A 26,003-nucleotide genomic window follows, 5' to 3' on the forward strand; every position below is an offset into this window, starting at 1 on the left:
AAGCAGCTCATAGTTTGGAGAACCGTCTCATCTTCATTAGGAGAAAAATCCTAATTATGCGTCTTTACTAAATGACGACAAGGCATTAAAAGTCAATCTAAAAGCAATAAAACTAAATGTTTACCTTGAAATTGGCACATCTTTTGACGCTCAGAAATAAATGGAATATTTATGCATAGTCTCTTAATGCTTTAAAATGTACGCTTTCATTCATCCTTTTTTTCTAAAGCAACAAAGACAACAACAGAAAACTTCCACAGAGTTAGGATTTGTGCTTAGAGCGCACTCTCTCTGTGTTCGTCGACAAGAAAGCAGGCAGCCGGCAGATGAAAGCCACAAGGAACTTTGACAATTGCACAAAGCTCTGTTGTGTTCTGCTCAGAGATGGCTGCCTTGGCCTGGATGGAATGGTACAGCGCTGTTTGCTGTCAAAAGCTGCTTTATCATTGCCGCGCCTTCTGCCACAGACGTCGCTTTAAACTGTCTGATTGTGCTGGCGTCTGCTGCGCTCCTTACGGACTCCACTATCCACACCTCATCACCTCAGCAAAGAGCCTGAGACCAGCGTTTCCCTCAGGCGCGTGGAGAGAACAGCGTGCCAAACTAAATGCAGGTGGAGCGACAATAAAAGGGCAGATTGTGTGCTCACAGGTCCAGAGCGGATAGTTTAGAGCATTCATTGGGGCACATATAATGGAATTTCATTTTGACACTGAAAAAAGATACAATATTCCATAAAAAATGCCTTGTGTTTTATCTCCTGTCTAGCAGATGAATCATCAGGCTACCCACAAACTCTTAAATGACTTTTCCAGTCATTCATGTTTGTGAGAAGCCTTTTATAGAGAATAAACTCAATTTTAGTCGATTAAATGTTTTAGAGCTGGATAGTGACTTTCAAAAATCATTTTATAGAGCAACTTACACGGATGGTTCACATAAAAATGACAGTTTTTTCATTAAAGGAGAAGTCCACTTCCAAAACAAAGATTCACATATAATGTATCTCACCCCCTTGTCATCCAAGATGTTCATGTCTTTCTTTTTTCAGTCGTAAAGAAATTGTTTTTTGAGGAAAACATTACAGCATTTTTCTTCATATAATGGACTGATATGGTGCCCCGATTTTGAACTTCCAAAATGCAGTTTAAATGGGTCTTCAAACGATCACAAATGTGGTTGTAAATGATCCCAGCTGAGAAAGAAGGGTCTTATCTAGGGAAACGATTGGTTATTTTCATAAAAAAATACAATTTAAATACTTTTTAATCTAAAATGCTCGTCTTGCCTTTCTTTCCCTGAACTCTGTGTATTCTGACTCAAGACGGTTAGGGTATGTCGAAAAACTCTGATCATATTTTCTCCCTCAACTTTAAAAATCATTTCAAAATCATCCAACATCGCTGCAGAAGTTTCGACCCAGTCTTTGCAAAGCAAACATGCAAAGAAGATCAAACACCCTTAACAAAAAAGGTAAAACAGCGATATAGGACGATTTTGAAGTTGAGGGAGAACATGAGATGGGAGTTTTTCGACATTTCGACATTTCGAACAGCAGGCTTGTTCTTTTTCACATGGTTGCCCTTCATGATCTCTCCTTCCTTGTTCAGTATATAAATTGTATTATTTTTATTAAAATAACCGATCGTTACGCTAGATAAAAACCTTTTGTTTCACCTGGGATCATTTCCAATGGCATTTGGGATTGTTTGAAGCCGCATTTAAACTGCATTTTGGAAGTTCAAAATCAGGGCACCATAACAGTCCATTATATGGAGAAAAATGTTGAAATGTTTTCCTCAAAAAACATAGTTTCTTTACAACTGAAAAAAGAAAGATATCTTGAATGACAAGGGGGTGAGTACATTATATGTGAATCTTTGTTTTGGAAGTGGACTTCTTTAATTACTCACCCTCGTGTCATTCCAAACATGTAAGACCTTCGTTCACCTTTGGAACACAAATTAAAATATTTTTTATGAAATCCTTGAACGCGTCAGTTGCATTTCTGTCTATGCAGCGTCTTATCTAATATCTTAATTAAATATCTTAATTTGTCTTCCAAAGATGATCAAAGGTCTTGTAGGTTTGGAATGACATGAGGGTGAGTAATTAATCAAAGAATTTTTATTTTTTGGGTGAACTACTCCTTTAACTGCACCAGTAGTAATAAGCCTGACCACATAGTGTGTTGAGGCAGTGACTTACCTTTCAAAGGCTTGGGGAGGAAGTGTGCAGCAGGCTTGTTCTTTTTCACATGGTTGCCCTTCATGATCTCTCCTTCCTTGTTCAGGCCTAGGTACCAGCCCCTGCCCGACTGCTGCTGTCTATAGATCATGGAGGAGTACGTCACATAGTAGTTCTCAAACACCGACTCCTTAAACTTGCACTCTGGTGTGAAGTGTTCCTGGAAGGAGAAAAAAGATGCAAGATGAGGTCTGAAATTTAAAATCTTTAATCTGACACAGTTAGTAAGGTAAGTAATACATGAGCCTGGACCACAAAAACAGTCATAAAGGTCAATTTTTTTAAATGTACCCTTATAGGATAGGACAATATTTGGCCGAGATACAACTACTTGAAAATTTGGAATCTGATGGTGAAAAAATCCAAATATTGAGAAAAATCGCCTTTAAAATTGTCTAAATGAAGTTCTTAGCACTTAATCAAAAATTTAATTGTGATATATTTATGGTACGAAATTTACAAAATATCTTCATGGAACATGATCTTTACTTAATATTCTAATGATTTCTGGCATAAAAGAAAAAACACCAATTTTGACCCATATTGTTGGCTATTGCTACAAATATTACCGTGCAACTTATGATTGGTTTTGTGGTACAGGGTCACATTTGGTGATACAGTCATACACAAATACAGTGTCTAAAGAGTAACTGTAAAGTAATTTATTCAAATAGCTTAGTTTACAAAGTCAGCTATAACAAACCATTTAGTAGACTGATATCCCTGCGAAGTGTAAAACATGTAACAATATCAAACAATGGCATGAATTTGGGGTCAGACTATCTGTCTGTCCAACCAATGGTAGATGAGGGGGAGAAAAACAAGGGTTATTATACTGTAGTTAACCCTAACCCTAAGTAAAACCATAAAAACTGTTTTGTGACTTGAAATAAAATAAATATTAACTGACATAAAATATACAAAAACATTTTATGACTTAATGACTATTCACAAGTGGTTTTATTCATGGTATAATACAGTAAATGATTGGACATAATATTTAATGTCTTCCATTCATTATTTGTAGCGCACAGGCCACCCAGTAATTGCAATAATTTTGTGCTTTGTTGCTTTTAATATATCACAGCTAAGCTTTCAAATTCTGTCAGTTTATCACAAAATAAAAATTACAAATTACAAATTTCAAGTTTATACCAAGATATAAAAGTGAAGGAACATCAGAAGGCATAAAAAAAACCCCAGTATAACCTAATTTAATGAAACAAATGTCTCATTATTGTAATCGTAAAGATGATTGACTTACATGCCCCCCATTTACAAGCAAATACAGAGATCTGTCATGCCACATTAAAAAGCTTGAAAAACTTTTTATTTATTTATTGTAATAGACATATTGTTTGTATTTCGCTTTAAAACTGAAAAACTTTCGCTAAAATCTCCCAGTGCTCCTAATCTGGGCCATTTGCATGCACAATAGGCTTGAATATTCTCTCAAAATATTATAACTTTAATTACATAATTGCTATTAATGAATTCTTGTAATTCTGATTCTTATTCTAAAACTTTTTTTTACTTCATTCTTGAAACATTTCGACTTTATTCTCAAAACATTTTGACTTTATTCTTGTAAATTTGACTTTAATGTCAAAATATTTCAATTTTATTCTTGAAAAATTAAGTTTATTTGCAAAAACAGATAACTTGTTTCTTTTTTTTTCGTTTTCAGAAATCATGTTTTTATGTTGTTTTTTATTCTTGTAAATTTGACTTTAAACTCTAAATATTTTGACTTTATTCTCAAAATATGAAGAGTTTATTTGCAAAGACTATGTTATTATGTTATCATGTCTTTGTTGTTTTATTGTGTTAGTCAGCAGTATTTTTTAGTTATTTTTTAGTTATTTACTTAATCAAAATAACCCAACTGCAGTTTAATTTGGAATAACTGGAATGCACAATGAAAAAACATGATTTTTAAAAATGGTTAAAAACGGAGTTATCTGTTTTTGCAAATGAACTCTTAATATCTCTCTTGTAATATTTTAACTTCATTCTCATAATTTCAACTTTATTCTCGAAATATTTCGATTTTATTCTTGTACTATTTTAAGTTTATTCTCATCATTCCGACTTTGTTCTTGAAATATTACAACTTTAATCTCGTAATCTTAGATTTGTTTTAACATGGGACTAAAACGCTATCGTACATTTAATTTACTTGATGTGCTAAAGTAAAATAATAGTTAAATTGAGATAAAAAAAATAAAAAAAACTAGATACTACTAGTATCTAGATACTACTTTATACTACTAAAACTTACATATTTGAAAACAATAAAAACTAAAGTAGTATTTCAATTATATTAAAACAACATTGTAGAAAACAATCATTATTTTGCAACTAAACTTTAAATGAATAAAAAACCAACTGTTAATTAAAAAACTTTTGATCTCAGTGTAATAAATAGTATTTTTGTCCGTCTGCCATCCTCCTAACATCTCTACTTCCCCTTTTATCTGCTTTTTATCTTGTTTTTTTTCTAATAATCCTCACTTTTCCCTGCTTGCTCTGTTGTACGCTCGCTCTCATTAGCACTTCCAAAAGCAATCTATGTTGTAGTGTTGCATAAACATGCTAATGGAGTTTGGGAATGGATCGCTGTTCAGCTCGGTCTATGGATCGGGCCGCATTGAATGTGTACAAGTACACGGTGTGCACTTCATTGAGTCATTATAAACGTTCGCCTCCCACTAGGCTTGATCCTGTATTGACTATGTGCTTCGTTAGGATACTGCAAACGGTGTAAGAGGGTGAAAAGATCAGAGACAGTGCATGGAGCAACAGCAAATTACATTATTCTGCATGTTATCTGGCTAACTAATTGCTTTTCAAGAGGTGTCTAACTCATTCGCCAGCCCAATAAATCATTCGGAATAAATCAATGCCTATGCAAAGCCACAATAACAACACATCCACTGCTCATGGATCCACACTTCCTGTTTATATACCAAGCGAGTGCAGGCATGGAGAACCAGGCAGGACTTAACTAGCTATATCACTATGAAGAAGTGCTGTACAGTCCTGGTAAAATATGCATTTTAAACTCATATTGATAATATTATACACATGGTTTTATTACGCTTGATTTTTCAAAACCATGTGCTCGTACCATATCCATCTCTTTAAATGCAGGAGCGAAGTAAATTCAAACAGAAAGTCATTAGAAGAGGTTAGATTAATATCCACGCCGAGCCTTTGGGCTGCTGTTGCAGTAACTGAACGGCTCTGTTGAAATGGATTACAGAACCTCAGGGTCTTGTGGCTGTAATCTTTACTGTTTGAGTGTGGCAAATGATGTGGAAATATTACAGAGAGAGCTGTAAATCAAATCATGTTTTTCATCAGAGCCATGGGAAGAAAGAAACGGTAAATAATCTTTGTGTCGCTCTGCAAACATCACTAGGGGAAAGTGCTCGGTGTTTCAGCTCTGAGAGCTTGATGCACTTAAGGGGAAAATCTACAGCAGGTTTGAGGTTTATACAGGAGACAGCAGATTAAATAACAGCAAATTGTGTTATTTCATCCCACTTCCTGCATGAATTACATAAATGTGTTGCATATGAATATTGTGGCTACAATTTCAATATATGTGACAATCAAGCATAATCTACCAGACGCAAGACGCTAAAATCTATTCCATTTAAATCTTAGTTGTTAATTAAGATATTTTATAAACTGCTTGACAGTTTATAACAGCTCTACTCCAGTAATAGTGGAACATAACTCTATATTAAACATGCAATATCTTCTGTTTGGCTGTCATTGTTTTGAAGCATCATTTATGATATAATTATTAATTTGATAGCAGTTTAGCCATATATACACTGCCATTCAAAAGTTTAGGATCAGTATGATTTTTAATGCTTTTAAAAGAAGTATTTTCTGCTCATCAAGGCTGCGTTTATTTGATTAAAACTACAGAAAAAACTGTGATATTATGAAATATTATGGCAATTTAAAATAGTGGTTTTCTATTTTAGTATACTTTAAAATATAATTTATTTCTGTGATGCAAAGCTGAATTTTCAGCATCATTACTCCAGTCTTCAGTGTCACATGATCCTTCAGAAATCATTCTAATATGCTGATTTATTAATGTTGAAAATAGTTGTGCTTAATATTATCTTAGAACCAGGATTCTTTAATGAATAAAATTGTTAAAATGCATTTATTTTAAATACAAATCTTTTGTAATAATATACACTCCTGTTTAAAGTTTGGGGTCAGTCAATTTTTTCTTTCATTTTTTGTTTAAAAGAAATTAGTACTATTATTCAGCTAGGATGTGTTAAATTAATAAAAAAAATTGATAGTAAAGACTTTTGTTAGAAAAATGTATATTTTGAATAAATGCTTTTATTGTATTTGATTTTAATATTTATTTTATTTATTTATTTATGTTTGTTTTCTTTTTCTTTTTTTTTTTTTTTACATTTTTATTCATCAAAGAATCCTGAAAAAAAAGTAATGCAGGTTCCAAAAAAATATTAAGCAGCACAAATGTTTTCTACATTGATAATAAATTAGCATATTAGAATGATTTATGAAGAATCGTGTGACACTGAAGACTGGAATAATGGTTGATGAAAATTCAGCTTTGCATCACAGAAATAAATTATATTTTAAAGTATATTAAAATAAAAAAAAATATTTCAAATTGCAAAAATATTTCATAATAATACTTTTTTCTATATTTTTGCTTTGATGAGCATGAGAGACTTCTTTAAAAAAAAAAAAAACATAAAAAATCTTACTGATCCAGCCTTACATAGATATTTTTTAAATGTAAAAAGAAAAAAAGGTTGGCGTCACTAAGATTTTTTTTTTTTTTTATGTTTTCAGAAAAAAAAGTCTCTTATGCTCACCAAAGCAGCAAAAAAGGTGATATTTTAAAATATTTTAAACATATTTTATTATGAATTTTCCATTAATTCACATTATTACTCAGAAATCATTCTAATATGCTGATTTGCTGTTCAAGAAACATTTAATTATCATCAATGTTGAAAACAGCTTAATATGTTTTTGTGGAAACGGTGATGAATTTTCAAGATTCTTTGATGGTTGATCAAACCTTATATTCAGTGCATCTGCATTAATTTGAAAAAGAAATCTTTTATTATTTAACATTAAAAGTCTCTATTGTCCTTTTAGATCAACCTAATACATCCTTGCTGATTAAAAGTATTAATTTCTTTAAAAAAACAAAAAAACAAAAACAAGAAGTACTTAGCAAATATTAGGTAGTTTGCTGCTCAGCATGACCTCAAAGGGAATTTGTAACAAAAACAGCTATACAGCTACTGTAGCAGCAATGGTGGGAATGTCCCTTCATCATGTCCATAAAGGTCCTCAACTCTCACTCTCATCACAGGACGCTCTGTTTCCCAGCCGGCCTGGTGCCAACAGGAGCGTTCCGATGTTGAGCGTACAGACTCGAGTCGTCCTTCTGCTCCGGGTGACTCACACAGACACTGAGCTCCCACACACGCTGACAGGAACACTCCTGATGTCACAGACCAGCCGTGACATCGCACCTCCTCTGGGACAGGCTGTCGGCTCAGCGCTGAGCTACATCCCGTAAACATCCTCGATACAGAAAGTGGTTGGGAAGTGTGGACGTTAAAAGGATTTGCACTTGAGGGGCTGCGGTCAGACTGATGAGAAAGTTTGATTACGTGTGAGATCCTTCGAGCAGACACACAGAGACAGATCAGGGATCGATACTTCGCCTGAGATAAACATCACCTAAATACGTTAGGCGTACCTTTGGTCAGCTATGAGTAGTGTGGCAAAGACACTCTGTTGGGTTCAGTCAGGCTGAGACTCATCCATCTATGCTTCCAAACAGAAGAAACACTCCCTGTATCTCTCAATTTAAATAAATTACTGCTGTTTTGTGCCTCATATACAGCTATTCTGTTAATAATTCTGTTCTGAAGGTCATAATAATTACAACCAAATGGAGCACAATAGCATTATGTAGAGTGGCTATCACTAATGACTGGATTGCACCCATCTTATCAGGTATAATTCATCATAATTATTATAATAACATAAACAAAAACAAAAGAGTGAAATGTTGAGAGGACAAGGGCAGGAAACAGGGATGATCGTAAATGGCACATGCTAACCACCAAATCCATAAAACACAAAAACATAATGCTTCTAAATGCCTCGCTAAATGTCCTTCCCAGCAAAGGCTTGAACAAATAAAGCTCCTAAAATAGTCAATATGTTATATGGTTATGAAATTAAATATGCAATTTGAACTTAAATGTCAAAACCCAACAAAGACAAAATATTCAAGACTACTGCTTGTACAGAACTGAGGAATTGCTGTCTGTAAGATTATACCTGCTAAGGCTGCATTAAACTGATTAAAGAAGCATGTAAAAATAATATTTTGAAATATTACTACAATTTAAAAATTTCTATTTTAATATATTTAAAATGTCATTTATTCCTGTGATGCAAAGCTGATTTTTCAGCAGCATTACTCCTGTCTTCAGTGTCGCATGATCGTTCAGAAATCATTTTTTATATCATTTTTAAATCATTTTCATTTTTAATATTTTTATTTCAGGATTCTCTGATCAACAGAATGTTTATTAATAATTTAAATAATAATTTAATAATCATGTATAAAATTATAAATGTCTTTACTATCACTTTTGATCAATTTAATGTATATTTGCTGAAAAAAAGTATTTAATAATAATAATAAAATAATTTTACAGACACAAACTGAACTGAACACAATGCTTTAAGCCGGGGGGTGAAAACTTTTAGAATTTGAAGATCAGAGAAAATTTTTACTTATTTTGTCTTCTGGGAAACATGTAAGTATCTTCTGTTGCTTCTGAAAGGCAGTACTAAATGGGAAAAAAAAGAGTTTGGCAAAATAAGAAAAATTTACACATCTTCATTCTGTTCAAAAGTTTTCACCCCTGGCTCTTAATGCATCATTTTTCCTTCTGGAGCATCACTGTGCATTTGAACCTTCTGTAATAGTTGCATATGAGTCCCTCAATTGTCCTCAGTGTGAAAAGATGAATCTCAAAATCATACAGTTGTTGTTGGAAAGGGTTCAAGTATACAAAACGGCTGAAAAAACAAAAAACAAAGAATTTGTGGGACCTGAAGGATTTTTCTGAAGAACAGCGGCAGTTTAACTGTCCAGGACAAACATGGGACTCATGAACAACTATCACTAAACAAAAACAACACATTATTAAGAATAAAGCGTATGTAAACTTTTGAACAGGGCCTCTTTTTTTTTTTTTTTTATAAATGTAACTATTATTTTATCTTGTGGACTATATGTAAACGTCTTTCATGAGAGATATCTTACTCAGGTCAGTACAAAAAAATAACATGCATTTTGTATGTTCCCTTTTATTTTGGTAAAATAATTAACATTTTGCATATTCTGCAAGGTGTATGTAAACTGTTGACTACAACTGTATATCTGTATTACACATTTTACAATTGCAAAAAAATAAAAAATAAAATAGTAATAATGATGATAATAATAAAAATACATGAATAAATAAGTCCAACAAGCCAAAAGTCTGTGCAAAAAAATAAAAATATATTTATATTAATTAATTAATTATTCATTCATTCATTCATTCATTCATTCATTCATTAATATTCTCTCATTTCCAATAAAAATGTGTCTAATTTCATGTGTTAATAATATCTCTTACTGCACCTTTTATGCCAGCTCAGATACAGTCCATTTATAATAAATAAAACACTGTTTATAATTATGCTAATATATGAAAAATGATTTGTGTTCCGGGTGAAACCAATCTTAGGCTCCCATCTGGACTGTGGTTCACTAATAGATGACCGCTGCTTTACAGGACTGGTCCTAGAACAATTAACTGACACAACTGCCTTAAAGAGTCATGAATCATATTCATCCACTAATGTGAAAATTCAACACAATCTTTCTCCTCTGCTTTTTAAAATAAATCAATTATTTCCTATGGTTTGTCAGAACCTTGAGACTAGGGCCATTCAGCACCAATAAAGAGGCACAATGCATTACCACAAGTGCATAACAGCACTGATTTAATAACCAAGGTGGAGTTCGATTCCAGAGACAAAGCCTTTATTTTGCCTGCAATTGTAGCATACTTGGTCCAAACATATGTGATGTGGGTGTAAACAGTGTGCTACAGTATCCTTACTCTAAATGGACATAAGAAAGATTAACATTACTGGCTTAGTACCACAATATCATGCGCAATACAAATGTTCTTGTACTTCCGTGCACACGGAGAAGGAGAAGAGCTGTTAAATCTCAGAGGCATCACCACATACTGTAAAACGGTTTCCAGATGGAGTGTGTTAGATGAGAGGTGCACTGTGCAGAAACGGCAAACACATTTTCCTAATTGTCCATGCCATTTTATCACCATCACTGATGAAAATTGCAGCAAGCAGTGGTATCATTTAAAAGCGCTGGAGAACAGCTATATACATAGAAACACAGCAGATATTTTTGGGAACCCGCTGATGTCTTGTGGAGAACAGAGGAAGGAGGCAGTTTTATCGAATTACCGCACATATACTTGCAGCAGCGCTGGGAATGAGTTGTGAAACAAAGAAAAGTGAGATAATGTGCACTGTGATGGGGCGAGAGACATTAATCTCTCATTTAGCTCTACAGTATCCTCGTGTTTATTTATTGTTGCTTCGGTGGCTTAACAGAATGAATATTCCATCTATCTGTTACCGCATGAGAAAAACACTTCCATTTAGTGATGCACTGAAAATTTGGGCAAAAGAAAATATTCTACCAAAATGGCCAAATAAATAAATAAATGGAAATAATTTTGGATGGCCATTCGAGAGGCTCACTGCCAAAGAACTCTACCAGGACTCTATGAAATCTGTTTTATTTTTTCCCAAATTGCTTTTTTTCTGTTTTTCTGTTTTATTCCAATTTAATTTTTCTAGGATCTGTTTTAATGGTTAATTTATATTTTATTCACCAAAAAGCATGTCTAATGAATTGAAATCATGAAACTTACAATATTAAACAGCTATTTATTAAAAGTTTATCAAAAACTACATTTTTAAAGGAGAATTCCATTTTCAGAACAACAATTTACAAAAAATTTACTCACCTCCTTATCATCCAGAATGTTCATGTCTTTCTGTCTTCAGTCGTGAAGAAATTATGGTTTTTGAGGAAAGCATTTCAGGATTTTTCTCCATGTAATGGACTTCATTGGTTCCCCGATTTTGAACTTCCAAAGCGTAGTTTAAATGCAGCTTCAAAGGGCTGTAAATGATCCCAGCCGAGGAAGAAGGGTCTTATCTAGCGAGTCATCTGTTCGAAAAATTAAAAAATGTGTTTACTTTTTAAGCACAAAAGTTCATGTAGCACAGGCTCTGGGATGCACGTCCACGACACTACGTACTATTGAATCACATCGAAAGGTCACGCGGAACGTAGGCGGAACCACAGACTCAGTGTTTACAAAGCGAACGTGCAAAGACTAAGGAAGTGCAAGTAAGTCAAACGATGTTCACAAACAAAAAGGTACAACGATGTCAATTCTGAAGGTGTAGGAGAAAATGAGATGGAGTTTTTTGCCAAACTCTACCTTTTTGAGTCAGAGTACACAGACAGTGAACTTAGACGTGATTCGTAGTGTCGTGGACGTGCATCCCAGAGCCTGTGCTACACGAGCTGTTGTGCTTAGAGAGTATACAAATTTTTATTTTTCGAAAAAAAATGTTTTGCTAGATAAGACCCTTCTTTCTCGGCTGGGATTGTTTTAGAGCCCTTTGAAGCTGCATTTAAACTACATTTTGGAAGTTAAAAATCGGGACACCAATGAAGTCCATTACATGGAGAAAAATCTTTAAATGTTTTCCTCAAAAACCATAATTTCTTCACGACTGAAGACAGAAAGACATGAACATCTTAGATGACAAGGGGGTGAGTAAATTATTTGTAAATTGTTGTTCTGGAAGTGGACTTCTCCTTTAGGACCCTATAAAATGTTTTATTTTTGAATTTTTTTTTTTTTTTTTAACCTAATTCTGTTTTCCATTACTTTTCTCAATTCCATTTAATGGTTGAATTAAATATGAATACTCAAAAGCATCTCTAATGAACTGATTTTATAACTTTTTTCTGCATAATAATTTCTGGTAATTAATTTTTCTGGTAAATATTAATTTTAATTTTATTAGTAGTAGTAGTACTATCATTACATCTAGTAATATTTCTGTCACGGTTTCTTCAAGTTAAACCAAACTTTTATTTTGACACCTTGCTGTGAAGACCTTTAGGGGTCTGTTTGCATGAAAAATGAAAAAAAAAAACACAGTAAAATGCTCTAGAGATCATGTTCATGTATCCATGCTATACATTCAATAGACATTCCATGTTATACTGTAAATTACATGTTTATGACTGGATTTCGCCTGTGTTTTCCACATTTCTGAAATCATGAGGCCCTACTCTACTACGACGTTCATCAGCTGTGAACACAACACCCTTATCCCTGTTTCAGTTTTCAGTGAAACCACATAAATCCTTGATTTCAGAGTTTTTGGTAATACATTTATTTTGGTGAATTACTAAATTCATTTAAATTCCATTTAAATTGTGTGTTTATACTGTAGTTCATAACAAACCGACCAACAATCCACAGCCATTTTTTATTTGCACTAGACGTTGGCGAGCATTAATTTCGGCAAGTGACTTGACCTGGGCTCCGACTGTTCCTCGGCACTGTCCCTAACCACATGACTAATCAACCATCTTAACAGCTGAGTAAAAGACAGCAGATATTGAGGTGTTGTAGTGCTTTGTGTTCGAGCTGATTCTATCTCCAAGTGTAATTATATCAGGAGCTGCAGTCATGCTGTTGTCAGCTCACTGATTCGTATCTAATATCTTTTCCTCTGACAGGGGAAATCCCGCATTCCCCCTCCCTCCCTTCTCCCAAAGGGCTTCCCCCTCCCAGACGCAAAAAGCACGAGGAGATGTTTGTGTGTGCGCTAGAAATGGATAGTGTTTTTCCTTGGTCTTCATATGTGTCTAAGTGCTCTATCTTCTGCCATTCGCTCAGCTCGATATTTTCCTTTCCCTCCTATTTTCCCCTTATTGCTTTTCTCTCTCTTGATCCATCCTCTATCAGATCTTCCCTTCTGTCTTTCAATATCTTTTTCAACCACTAACCTTATTTACTTTCTCTTCATCCACCATGCATTTTTCTCCAAGATTCTTTCTTTTTCCGCTTTTGTGCAGTGTACCTCCCCCCAGTCCCTCTCTCACTCTTTCTCATTACTTTCCCGCTCTCCCTCTTCCAACTCCAATCCCATTTATGGAAAAGAACTGAATAGGGAAGCTGACAGAATCTATTTCAGTCAGAGGCTGTTCCTTCCTGCTGTTGCTGTACGGATGCCTGGTAACCAGGTCTCTCCACCTGTACCTCTTTCTTCCCTCTGCCTCAACCACCCATCTGAATAATTGAATTATCATCGAAGCTCAAGATGTCTCAAACAAGCGAGTTGCACTGCTGACGGCACTAACTTACTGAGAAGAATACCACAGGACGACGGTTTTCCTTTTTCAGCTTCTTGTCAAGCCAATGTGAACTGCTGTTCAGAACCTATTTTACTTCTGTAATGTGACATTTTAAAGTGAAATAGGATACTGAATAAGAAAATAATGTAGGACAGGACTTGATTTATCAGCATTTGATTGGACTGTGGGTGCTATATACCAGAATGATGCCAGACTGAATGAGAGTTTTCCAGAACAGTGACTAAAAAGTCAAATATCTAAGTCATAAAAGACATTCCCAATGGCTGAATGACATCAATGCTAAAGTTGTTTCAGACGAGCGTAATATATTTCACAATCCACTGCAAATAAGTGGTGTGCAATGGTGAAAGAGGTAAAAATGGTAAAAAAAAATTTTAATCAAATGTAAATTCATCATGTCTCAGTCAAAGAGAAAGACAGACAATTCCATTTTATATGTAAAATTCTAAAATGGATAGTTCCAGTCCTTGATTCTGATTGGTTGAGCCGTGTTTGAAGCTGTTAATACACCTTTGTTTATGTCTGTGTGTTGCTCGGCAAACAATTTGTTGCAACCACAACCGTTTCTGACAAACTACATTGTTTGGCAGAAGAATAATGTTTGTATTAATATCATTACACATTATTTGGCCTTTTTTTTATTTTGTGAAACCTTTGTATGTGTATGAAATAACCATTTTATAACAGCAATAAGCCCCATGAAGCCATGGTTTACAGTGAATTTATAACAGCTAAGAAGGTTTTAGGCACGGCGCGAAGCCTCACAACGTCCCTTAGCTGTTATAAGTTCACTGTAAACCACGGCTTCTTGGGACTTATTGCTATAATTAACAATGTAATCAAAACTCTATTTATTAACCCTCAAAGACAGAGACAGCTGCCTGTGGCTAAAAATAACTATTGATCTTAAATATTTAATAACTTTTGAATCCAATCTGAATGCTTAAAAAGTACAGCAAAGCTGAGATTCACTGCTTTTTTTCCTTATTTTTTTGTTATTTGGATATTCAGAGGCTCCGTAGTGAACATGATTAAGTCATCACATTTGATCGCATTGATTCGTCAGAAGAAACCGATGCATTTCGTTCCTCTGAGCCAAACAGGAATAATTGTTGATGCTTAGTCCCACCCCCATGCCCAGATTGTTTCAAACTGTCATCTATTCAACCAATAAACATAGGTTTTGGACTTCTGAACCACCAATTAGCATGTTTCTTTGGAAATTTGAACAAACTCAAAGTGAGAGTAAAATGCGTTGTGCGTGCATTAAAAAAAAACGAAATAACACATTTGCATGACAGCAGTCTCTGAAAAAGCACATAAAAACACACAACAGCGCATTTTGACAAAAGCAAACCAAAAACAAGGATGAAACAGCAGTACATATCGGATAAAGCAATGGAATTTATGTTTTTACATGGCTGTGCGCTGTCCCAGGAAAACACAAAATACAGCCAGTGGATCAATCCAATTGGCTGTTATATAATGTAAATTATTCTTATATAGTTTATATAAGATCATTTGCACTATTTTTTTTCTGTTGCACTCTGTATAATTTTCTCTCATTTTGTGTGTAGTTTGTGAATCAATTGCATTGTTTGTATATTTGTCATAAAAGACCATTTGTGCAATTATTTTCACTACTTGCACTGTTTGTTGTTTATACTCTGATTGAAAATTATATTTCCCACTCAAAAACTCACTTTTTTTTTTACACTGTGTTTTATTGTGTAACACTGTTTCTATTCACTTTACTACCTAAACATTTTTAAACACATATTGTCAGTAAACTACAGTTTTTCACTGAAAAGTGCCTATAACGATATTGTAATAAATAGCTATAACTTGATTGGGGAATGTTACATGTAGACAAAATTTTATTTGGAAGTGTGAAACACCCAAATACAACTTTCTAAAGAAAAAAAAAAATCCAACTTTCAGGAATTTCTGTTTGAGTACACGGTAAAAAACATCCAACTGCTGCTTGCGATTTTCTTAACATTTTGGAAATTCATTCATTCTTAGAGAAGACAAAAGGAAAATTGGGACTTTAAATTAGCTAAACTGAAACTTCAAGTTCTCCTGTTTACAATGATTTATAGCACTTGATGCTGACTCCTAGAATAGGTCTGAAAAGCAAAGAAAAGTGCAGACGTGTCAGGTGCCCCGAAAATGTTCTAGGTCTTTAAAGGTTAAAGTCAAAAATGAATCCTGTCAAGTTAGTGTTTTTAAGCATTTTTAATTTATTCCAAAATAATAACTCAAGGCAGTAACAATTTAAACTATATATTATATTTGTGAACTTATGTTCAGCTTTTCTTTTTTAAAGTTAACTTTTAACACATTTTTCGGATCATCAACCATCAAAGCTTGGTAGATATTGGTCACAGACACAGAGATTTATTTTAAATTTTAACAAGCTGATTACTCACTAAAAACTCCCACATATCCTGTTTTCATTTTAACAGAATGGTTATATCTAAGTTGTTCACTGTAAATTAGTCTTCCCATTAAAGCCATTATATTGTTCATGACTGATTCGAGAACGAACCAATCACAGCTGAACGTAACCAGTTATAACCAATCATTTTGCAAAAGAGGCATTGCCTCCTCTCACGTGACTTTCCCCCATTAATTCTCAATTACCTCCCACCAAACCCACAGCATGCTTCAGGGGGTCTGTTAAAACTTAATGGGCTCAGGGGAGGCGAGAGAGATGTAGACTCCCGCTGTAACTTTCCCTGCCGGTGTCACTTTTTGACAACATTTCTTTAGAAAAACGAGTGATTGATACTAATGTTATATTTTGAAATACTGGCATAGTTTTATTTTTTGTGCTATTTTTTCTCATCCAATATTTTGAGGAGAAAGGAAACGCCCCAGATTTGTGTCTTAACGTTTTAAAAAAAAGGCATGGGGCCTCAACGTGCACTCTATTTAGAAAGTGTTTTATAAGGTCTGAATTGTCCCCTTGCAGAGTGTCGCTTATGGCCACTACAGAAGGCTCTGGTGTCTGTGCTCTCTCTGTAGTCCATGGGCTTCTAATATTGATGTGCCTGTCCCTGCCTGCTCTTAATAACCCAACACTAAACTGATTTTCGACTTCAAATGCACCTGCAGAGCAGCTCACAGGACAGCCTGCACGTCGCCAGTTTGCACTGACTGTCATCTAATCAACTGTTAATTTGTAATATGCTGTGATTAAAGCATTTATATTTGCATGTTTGTTTTAACATTTGATGTGTTCACTGATCAAACAGCAACAGCATTGCATCACGAGGGTCGGCTTATTAAATGTAAAGAGAATGTGTGCCGAGAACAGAACATATGTTTAATTGATTTCCTCTCTCCCACTTACTGTCACACTGATGGATGAATACATTTGCTCCCAGACATAAAGACTCATGCATGCATTCTCTTTCTATATATTCTTTTCTACCTTCTGATCACAAGCACAAAGTGGGTTTTTTAAAGCATGTTGCTATGCAGTTTCTAGGGTTTTCTTTGTGCTCACTGAGGTGATAAATATTCAAGTTGTAATATTCTTATGCATGTAAACCTGGTTAGAGAGCTCCATATGAGAGAAACACTGGAAAGAATTAAAACTTTACAACAACATGCAAAGGTTAAACGCCCTCGCTATGCTTTCAAGTGAAAATAAATTCATTCATGAACTGCCAGATCTCAAAAGAGGAAAATCACTGAAATGTTTTTTTAAAAAAAAAATGGTTATTGTTCAAATTTTATTTAAAGTGAACTGCACTGGTGAGTCAGTCTGACTTAATTCTGTACTGCTGATTGAATGTGTTGTAGTAAAAGTGCTGAATTGTAGGATACTGCTTTGACATTGAATTATTTATAATTTGGTCATACTTGCTATATTAATAACACAGTAATTGTGGCCATTTTCAAAGCATTTTAGCTTCACAAGTAATAACTATGGATGTGTGTGTGTGCAACTAATTGGTTGTTTTTTTATTTCTCGTGGGGCACAGAGATACACTAGACAATTTAATTTACTTTTATCCAAAAGCCCAAATGTTAAGTTTTAACGAATAGATTCAATCCATTTATTGCCTTGTTCGTATAAATTAAAACTATTTGTATTTCTAAAATTATAATAGAAAATATTCATCCTCTTTTTTTTTTATTTTTATTTTTTTTTTTTAGTTTACGTGCATAAAATTTTGGGTAACACTTTACACTAAGGTTCATTAGTTAGCATTAGTTAACTACACTAGTTAACATGAACTAAGAATGAACAATACTTACCAGCGTTTACTAATCTTAATGTTAATTTCAGCATTTACTAGTGCATTATTAAAATAAAGTTTGTTAACATTAGTTAATGCACTGTGAACTAACATGAACAAGCAATGAATGACTGTTTTTTTTTATTAACTAACATTAACAAAGACTAATAAATAGTGTAATAAATGTGTTGTTCAGTGTTTGTTCATGTTAGGTAATACATTAATGTTTAAAAAGACACCTTATAGTAAAGAGTTACCAAATTTTGATTCTACTTTACTGCAAATAGGTAAATGCAAATTACAGAGCAAACCAATAAATATAAAAACTAATTATATGTGTCCCTGGACCACAAAAAACAGTCATAAGTAGCACGGATATATTTGTAGTAATAGCCAAAAATACATTGTATGGGTCGAAATAATCGATTTTTCTTTTATGCCAAAAATCAATAGGATATTAAGTAAAGATCATGTTCCATGAAGATATTTTGTAAATTTCCTACCGTAAATATATCAAAACTTAATTTCTGAGTAGTAATATGCATTACTAAGAACTTCATTTGGACAACTTTAAAGGTGGTTTTCTTAATAATTAGATTTTTTTGCACCCTCAGATTTCAAATTTTGAAAAAGTTGTATCTCAGCCAAATATTGTCCTACCCTAGCAAACCATACATCAGTGGAATGATGATGTAAAATTATAATTGCACAAAATTGACTGGTTTATGACTGGTTTTGTCATCTAGAATCACATATATTAAATTTCCCCTACTATCTAAAAAAAATAAATAAATACTGAAATACACAGTATATAGTTTAAAAGTTTGGGGTCACTAATTAAAAAAAAAAAAAAGAAAGAATTGTCTTCACCAAGGCTGCATTTATTTGATCAAAAAACAATTCTAATATGCTTATTTTGTGCTCAAGTAGTATCATGTTGAAAACAGCTGTGCTGCTTAATGTGGAAACTGTGATGCTTTTTTCAGGAATTTTTGATGACTAGTTCAAAAGAACAGCATTTATTTAAAATATAAATCTTCTGCAATATCTTAAATGTCTTTAGTGTCACTTTTGATCAGTTTAATGCATCCTTGCTAAATAAAATAAATAATTTCTTAAAAAAAAAAAAAAAAAGAATTATACAAACCACACTGACCCCAAATGTTTGAAGGTAGTGTTAAAATAACTAGGCAAAATACTGAAAAACACAGAGGAGATAAAATGAAACACTATATAAAACTACAAACAGAAACAGGTATAAACCCTCACAGCAGCACAAGAGCTGCTACCCATCTCTCATACGTCACTCACTACCTACTCTCCATTGATTGGGGATTTCCCAACATCACTCGTGTGTGATTGGCTGGCTGTGTGGCTCATGCAGCGTGTGGCTCCTTAGCAGCAGCATAAAGAGCCAATGTGAGGGGATCAGAAACCCCAGAAGCTCATACATACACACACACACACACATTACAAAAACACAGACGGACTTCAGAATTACAACATACTAAATCATTAAAAGACCTTATAATAGTGTTTAGAATACCGTAATGCCACACACTCAGTATCCTTAACCCATAATCACCATGCACTTATGCCAGCTGAAAGCTCTCCACCACTGTGTAAGCACTGGATTACTTCAGAGCTATAGTATACTCAAAAACATCAGCACATTCAGCTTTCATTCACCCAAAAATCGCCTCTCATGTGCATATTATTAAACCAAAATTGGACATCCGATATTGAACAATTACATGATTCACAATGGAATGCAACTGCAGGAAAAGCTTTTAAAATGGAAATGAATACAGGGAGCAAATGATGACGAATGTTCAAAGACCTATGTGTATTAACACTCTCCAGACTAACGGTTACAGTCGGAATAAAATATTAACACGTACAGAACCTTGCTGTGCTGTCACTCACAGAGACGTTAAATATAGCCTCTGTCCTGCCATCGACCAGGATGCCACACGGCATCACAACGATACTGTTGTTGAGAACAGAGCTTTAATTTAATGAGCACTCCGGCACATATGTTTTCATTACAGACACTGAGGCACACATCATTAAAGTCACTGAGCGGGAACAGAGATCCGCCGTGAGTTACAGTGCGCTTGTGGTTGGGGTGTGCGCTAGATGTACGTGTGAGTGTTTAGATCCCGTTGCTTCCCTATCGTCCCTAAAGGCTCCAGCTGGATATGCTACAGCTGTATCACACCTAACGTTATGAACAGATTACATGCTTTTGTCAAACTTCATGTGAGAGTCTCTTGTCTGCTGCCTTGTTTGTTTTTCGCTCGCCTGCTGTGAGCGAGTTCAGCCCAAAGCGTCCTGAAAACAGCATTACACAGGACAGATTAGATGGCAACAGGTTTGCAGCATGGATGAGCAAGCTGCTGGAAGAACAATGCTTCTGGACTAGGTATGTGCAAAAATACAGATGAACTAGTTAGTGGGTTGCTTCACTGACTCTTAAGAAAGTGCTGCGAAATTTGGAGGTTTGAGATTCACCTGAAATGTTTCTTAAAGAGACTCAATAATGAAAATTCTGTCATTAATTACTCATCCTCAAGTTACAAGCCCGTAAGACCTTCATTCATCTTCGTGGTAGTTGCATTGCTGTCTATACAGGGTCAGAAAGCTCTCGGATATAATATCTTAAAATATCTTAATTTGTGTTCTGAAGATGAATGAAGGTCTTACAGGTTTGGAACGACTTGAGGGTAAGTAACTGATAACAGAAATGTTATTTTTATGTGAACTATCCCTTTAAGAGGGTGTTTATGTAACATATTTAAAAATAGATAGACAGATGTAGTAGGGAAAAAAATCTCTCTCCTGAGAGAAAAAAGCTATTTTTATGGTAAAATGTGTTATTTTTAATTAGTCATATAAAAAAAAAAAAAAAAAAAAAAAAAAAAAAAAAAAAATGACACAAGTAATGCAGGTCAATATTAGTGAGGTTTATATATTTTTATTAATATTAATATTATTAATAATATCATCATTTACTTTCAATATACACTACTGTTCGAAAGTTTTGGGTCAGTACGTTTTTTTTCCCCCTCAACAAAATTAATACATTTATTTTTGCAAAGACGCATTCAAATGATCAAAACTGACAGTAAAGACATTTACACTGTTACAAAGGATTGCTGTTTCTATCCTGAAAAATGCATCGTTTCCACACAAATATTAACAGCACAACTGTTTTCAACATGAAAAATAATAAGAAATGTTTCATTAGAATGATTTCTGATCATGCGACACTGAAGACTAGGTTAATGGCTATTGAAAATTCAGCTTTGCCATCACATTAATAAACTGCATTTTAAAATATATTAAAATAGAAAACAGTTCATTTAAATTAGAATAATACTCTATAAAAATACAGTTTGAGTCCTGGCTCGTGGACCTTTCCTGATCCTGCCCAATCTGGTGCAGACTGGACATTGCATGTTTAAGTTAGTGTAAAACAAGTCATTTTAGAGTTTGTTAGAGAATAAAACATGCCACTTCCTGTTGCCAATAGGTGGCGCTATGACTATAACTGAATATGGGCATGGGCATGTGTTCAGAACAGGACTCTTCAAAATGCATCTTTCTGGTGCATTGTATGAATTTTCGGACATTGTATAACAACTTCCTCTTTCATGGTGAAACATCGAAATTTGTCAGGCCGCTGTGGACACGCCCTCTAAGATCTTTGCCATTTATCATCACAAAGGGCTTTAGATTACACTGACCAAATTAGGTGTTGGTCTGTTTAAATCTCTAAGAAGAGTTTGTTTAAATACAACCCTTGAAAATGGCAAAAACGGCACAAAACTTGCAGAGTAAATTCAATGTTGGGTTTCGGACTTCATACCGCGGGACTATTTTGTAGGTATTGGTGTGTTACATGTACCTACCAAATTTCGTACATGTACATGAAATGTAGTTTGAGGGGCACTTTGTTTTATAGGTGGCGCTATTGAGCCATTTTGACACACCCACTTCTGAAACCCATATCAGATATAAATGTTCAAAACTTTTGGGGCTTGTGCAAAGTTCATAAGTTTTCAAGCATGTTTAGGCCCTCAAAAATGCAACTGATTTTGGAGAAGAAACTGAGCAATTCCAATAGGGTCCTCGCACCATCGGTGTGTTCCTGACCCCAAACTTTTATTAGTACTGTATATGTCTACGTAACATCTAGAGAAATAAGTACATGTTGTCTAGTTGGTCATTAGAAGTCAATTGGCCTGGACCAGGCCATCTTTCTCAAGCAACGTCTGCTTTCTGTGTTTTGATAAGTTTCCTCAATGATCATTCTCGATAACTTAGTGTCCAATCACTCCACTACTGAAGGATTTCTGTCAGCCTCAAAATTGAGGTTGAGTGAAAGTATGTGTGCCGTGTTGCTATTGTTGAGACTGTGTATTAGTTTGCGCCCACTCTCTCCTGTCAGACAACACGAGCTCCAGTAATGCCAACCACATAGTGAAATTCTGACATTTGTCTTGCAGCAGAAGTTTGGCAGGTAGGTTGCTGCATTATTCATGTCTTCATGCAGTCAATCAATGTTGGGATGTAGGCTGCCTGTTCAGCATATTTTCACAAGTTTCTAAATGTTTCATCATTTCGATATTAGTCATTGTTGCAATGAAAGGCATGTTACTCAATTCATAAATCTGGAAAACTCACCCATCCTGCTATTTCAGAGAAAAACCTCTCTGCAAGGAACTAAAACATCTTCTGGCCAACAAGGATGTTTCAATTAAGGCAATTATTACAGCAACAGTCAACAACCAAATCATCCTCACAACTGAACGCATTGATTCGCATTGATTCATAGTATTTTCCGTGTACTCTTAAACATTAAGAGCAATTACAAACAGTTTCCATATGTATTTTGCTAATTAAGGATGATTTCACCTGTGTTTATGAAAGCTGAGAGTCTCATCTATCTTTCGCTGAAGCTGAACAAAATGATTGGGACTGGTGTACATTTGCACAACCCACATACTGCCTTGCCTGCGTCACCATAGTAACCAAGACGAATGCCAGAGCACCGACATTTCGTCTGGTACAGGCAGGAGGAAGGTCAGGACTGTGAGGGGGTGAGGAGGCCAAAGTTCAGCCCAACTGCAGCCAGTAAACAACCATCTCTAAGCCATCCACCCCGTAATCACGCCACTTAGTGTGCGGGGCTGCGCATAATCTAAACTACGAGTGTGGAGCCGAGGTTATAAAAACATCTTGAGATATTTGTCACAGCTGTAACTTAACTCATTTTCTGACAGCATGCCATATGGAGAGAGGGTGCGAGACTAGCACACAGCGGAGGCTTCATCTGTTTAAATAGATAAATCTGTGAAACTCCACGCCACACTCTTGGGAGTGACAGCTTTTTTGGCGCATTAAGGGGCTCGCGAGCGAGAACATATCTTAAATGCTATTTGACCATTTGATCTTGGGTCACATGGTGGCCTGTTTATCCAGAGTGTCTGATGTCAAGGTTTGGCAGGAGATGAGAAGTGTGCATGCCAGTGGAGTTGAGTGTTAATGACTAGAGCTCAGGTGTTGGTTTGGGAGCAGTAGTTTGGTGTGACTTTCCCCTCTTGATTTAAACAGCCGAAGGAGTTAAGTATAGTACACATAAACAAACGTCTACATAAGAAAACTGCAGTTACTTACTGATGTATACAGGTAGCCTTCACTGTTCATGGCCAGGTACAGTTTGGTCTGAACTCCCTGGATAGCCACCACTCGCAAGCCCACCGGGATGAGGTTGAACATGGCTGTATAGAAAACAAAGAAAAGTCAAAATTATATTTGCAAACATTTATTGCATAAGCTAATAAATATATGTGTGATGTTAGAGGGAGTGAGAATGAAGCAAACCTGGAGGTTTTATGTTATAACTACATGGGCTGAGTTTATGTGAAGTGTTCACATACAAGGCAAACTTTTGCACAGCTTCCTGAAACTAATAAAGTGTCATCCAGTGACAGGCATAATGCAAAAATGCAAGCAGCATGAGTCTGAGAATGCAGATGTGCACGCTTACGTTTCTCATCAGCATCATGTCAGCCGTGCTGACATTCTGTCCACTCACATACACTTCATCAACACAGCGTCAGACTCGCCAGAATCAGCAAAGATCACTTACACTCCAGTACAAACTCCCTGAAAATACTTCAGCAACTCTGTAGAATAATTCACAAAAAACGTCAGCCAGAACATCTTAGCAAACGCCTAGCAACCACTCAGAACACACAAAAAATTGGCTAGCATCCATCTGATGGTCTTCATCTATTAGTGTGACAACTGTACGGACTGTAAAAACTTCAATTGAAGTTTACCCAACTACATGAAGTAAAGTTTTAATTTTCCTCAACCACACAGCCTTGATTATATAAGAAAAAATCTTTTTTTTTTACCTATAAGATTCTGAAACATTTTTAGTAGAAAATTTTAAAATATTACATTTAACATTACAGTGTTGCTACTGTTAACTAAAAGAAATATTTATTTGGTTAACTGAAATCAAGCTGAAATCAAATACAAAAAAAAAACATACACAACAGTATAGAAATGTTAAGAAATGGAAACTAACTGAAAATAAGCTGTAGTATTAAATATTCTAGTACTAAAATAACTAAATAAATAACTTAAACTGAAATGAAAAAAGGCCAATTATATATATATAGAGAGAGAGAGAGAGAGGGAGAGACTCAAAAGTAAGAGGTCAGTAAGAAGTCTTTTCTGTTCATTAAGTCTGTTTATTTGATTAAAAATACAGAAAAAAACTAATACTGTGAAATATCACTGCAAGTTAAAATAGTTTATTTCTGTGATGTAAAGCTGAATTTTCAGCATCATTAATCAGCACCACAGGATCCTTCAGAAATCATTTTAATATGTTGATTTATTACCAATGTTGGAAACAACTAATATTTTGCATATTAATATTTTTTTTGAACCTGTTATATTTTTTAGGATTCTATGATGAATAAAATGTAAAAAGAACATTTATTTAAAACTGAAATCTTTTGTAACAATATACACTTTTACACTTTGAAAGAAATTAATACTTTTATTCAGCAAGGATGTGTTAAATTGATAAAAAGTGATAGTAACAATTTCTCATTTGAATAAATGCTGTTCTGTAAAATTTTTATTCATCAAAGAATCCTGAAAAAGAATCACAGTTAAAAAAATAATAATAATAATAATAAAAATTAAGCACCACAGCTGTTTCCAACATTAATAATTAGCTTAATGGCTGATGAAAATTCAGTTCAAATTGCATCACTGAGTATATTAAAACAGGAATACTGTTATTTTAAATTGCAATAATATTTCAGTGAAGATATGAAGATATAGTTTCGAATGGCAGTGTATATATAAAAAACAATAACAACAGCACATAATGTTACTAAAACTTAAAATAAAATTAAAATGACAACTGAAAATTAAAAAATGATAATTGAAAATTATAATAGGCATTTTAAATGTAAATGGTTTCATTTTACATGCAGTTACATTTTACTGCATTTTTAACCCTGATCTATTTCCAAGTGCATTACAGTTAGATCCAGTGCATTTTAACCTGACTTATTCTTACCTACACGTGGCAGCATTTCATCTCCCTCCCTGATTCTTGTGCGTTACGTTTTCTCTGAACTGCCGCCTCTTTAACATAGCTCCTCTTTTTCCCTTTCACACGCGCTCTCTTTCTCTCTCTCTGTCTGTTTCACACTTTTCCCTCCGTCTCTTTCACACATTCTCTCTCTGTTGAGCGGAGTTAGTGAGCTGTGCGGGGCTCTGTCTTCCTGGTACCACTGGCTGTGCCAACTGTCCTCACACCTTTGTCCCCCCTGTCACCACGTAAGCCACAAAGCTGACAA

At 34.6% G+C, this 26,003-nt stretch overlaps 1 protein-coding gene across 7 annotated transcripts in view; it reads right to left on the reverse strand.

Moving 5' to 3' along the window:
* The window catches only part of fgf13a (fibroblast growth factor 13a), a 147,845-nt gene that overhangs the window by 7,194 nt on the left and 114,648 nt on the right, over positions 1 to 26,003 (reverse strand). For all 7 annotated transcript variants that reach the window (XM_051127364.1, XM_051127363.1, XM_051127368.1 and 4 more), the window contains 2 exons: positions 23,788 to 23,891; positions 2,209 to 2,407 (listed from right to left, as the gene is read on the reverse strand). In XM_051127364.1, coding sequence (XP_050983321.1) covers positions 2,209 to 2,407; positions 23,788 to 23,891 — 303 coding nt within the window. The remainder of the gene's footprint in view (positions 1 to 2,208; positions 2,408 to 23,787; positions 23,892 to 26,003) is intronic.

The sequence above is a fragment of the Labeo rohita genome, chromosome 14, assembly GCF_022985175.1.
Source record: "Labeo rohita strain BAU-BD-2019 chromosome 14, IGBB_LRoh.1.0, whole genome shotgun sequence".
Lineage (NCBI taxonomy): Eukaryota > Metazoa > Chordata > Actinopteri > Cypriniformes > Cyprinidae > Labeo > Labeo rohita.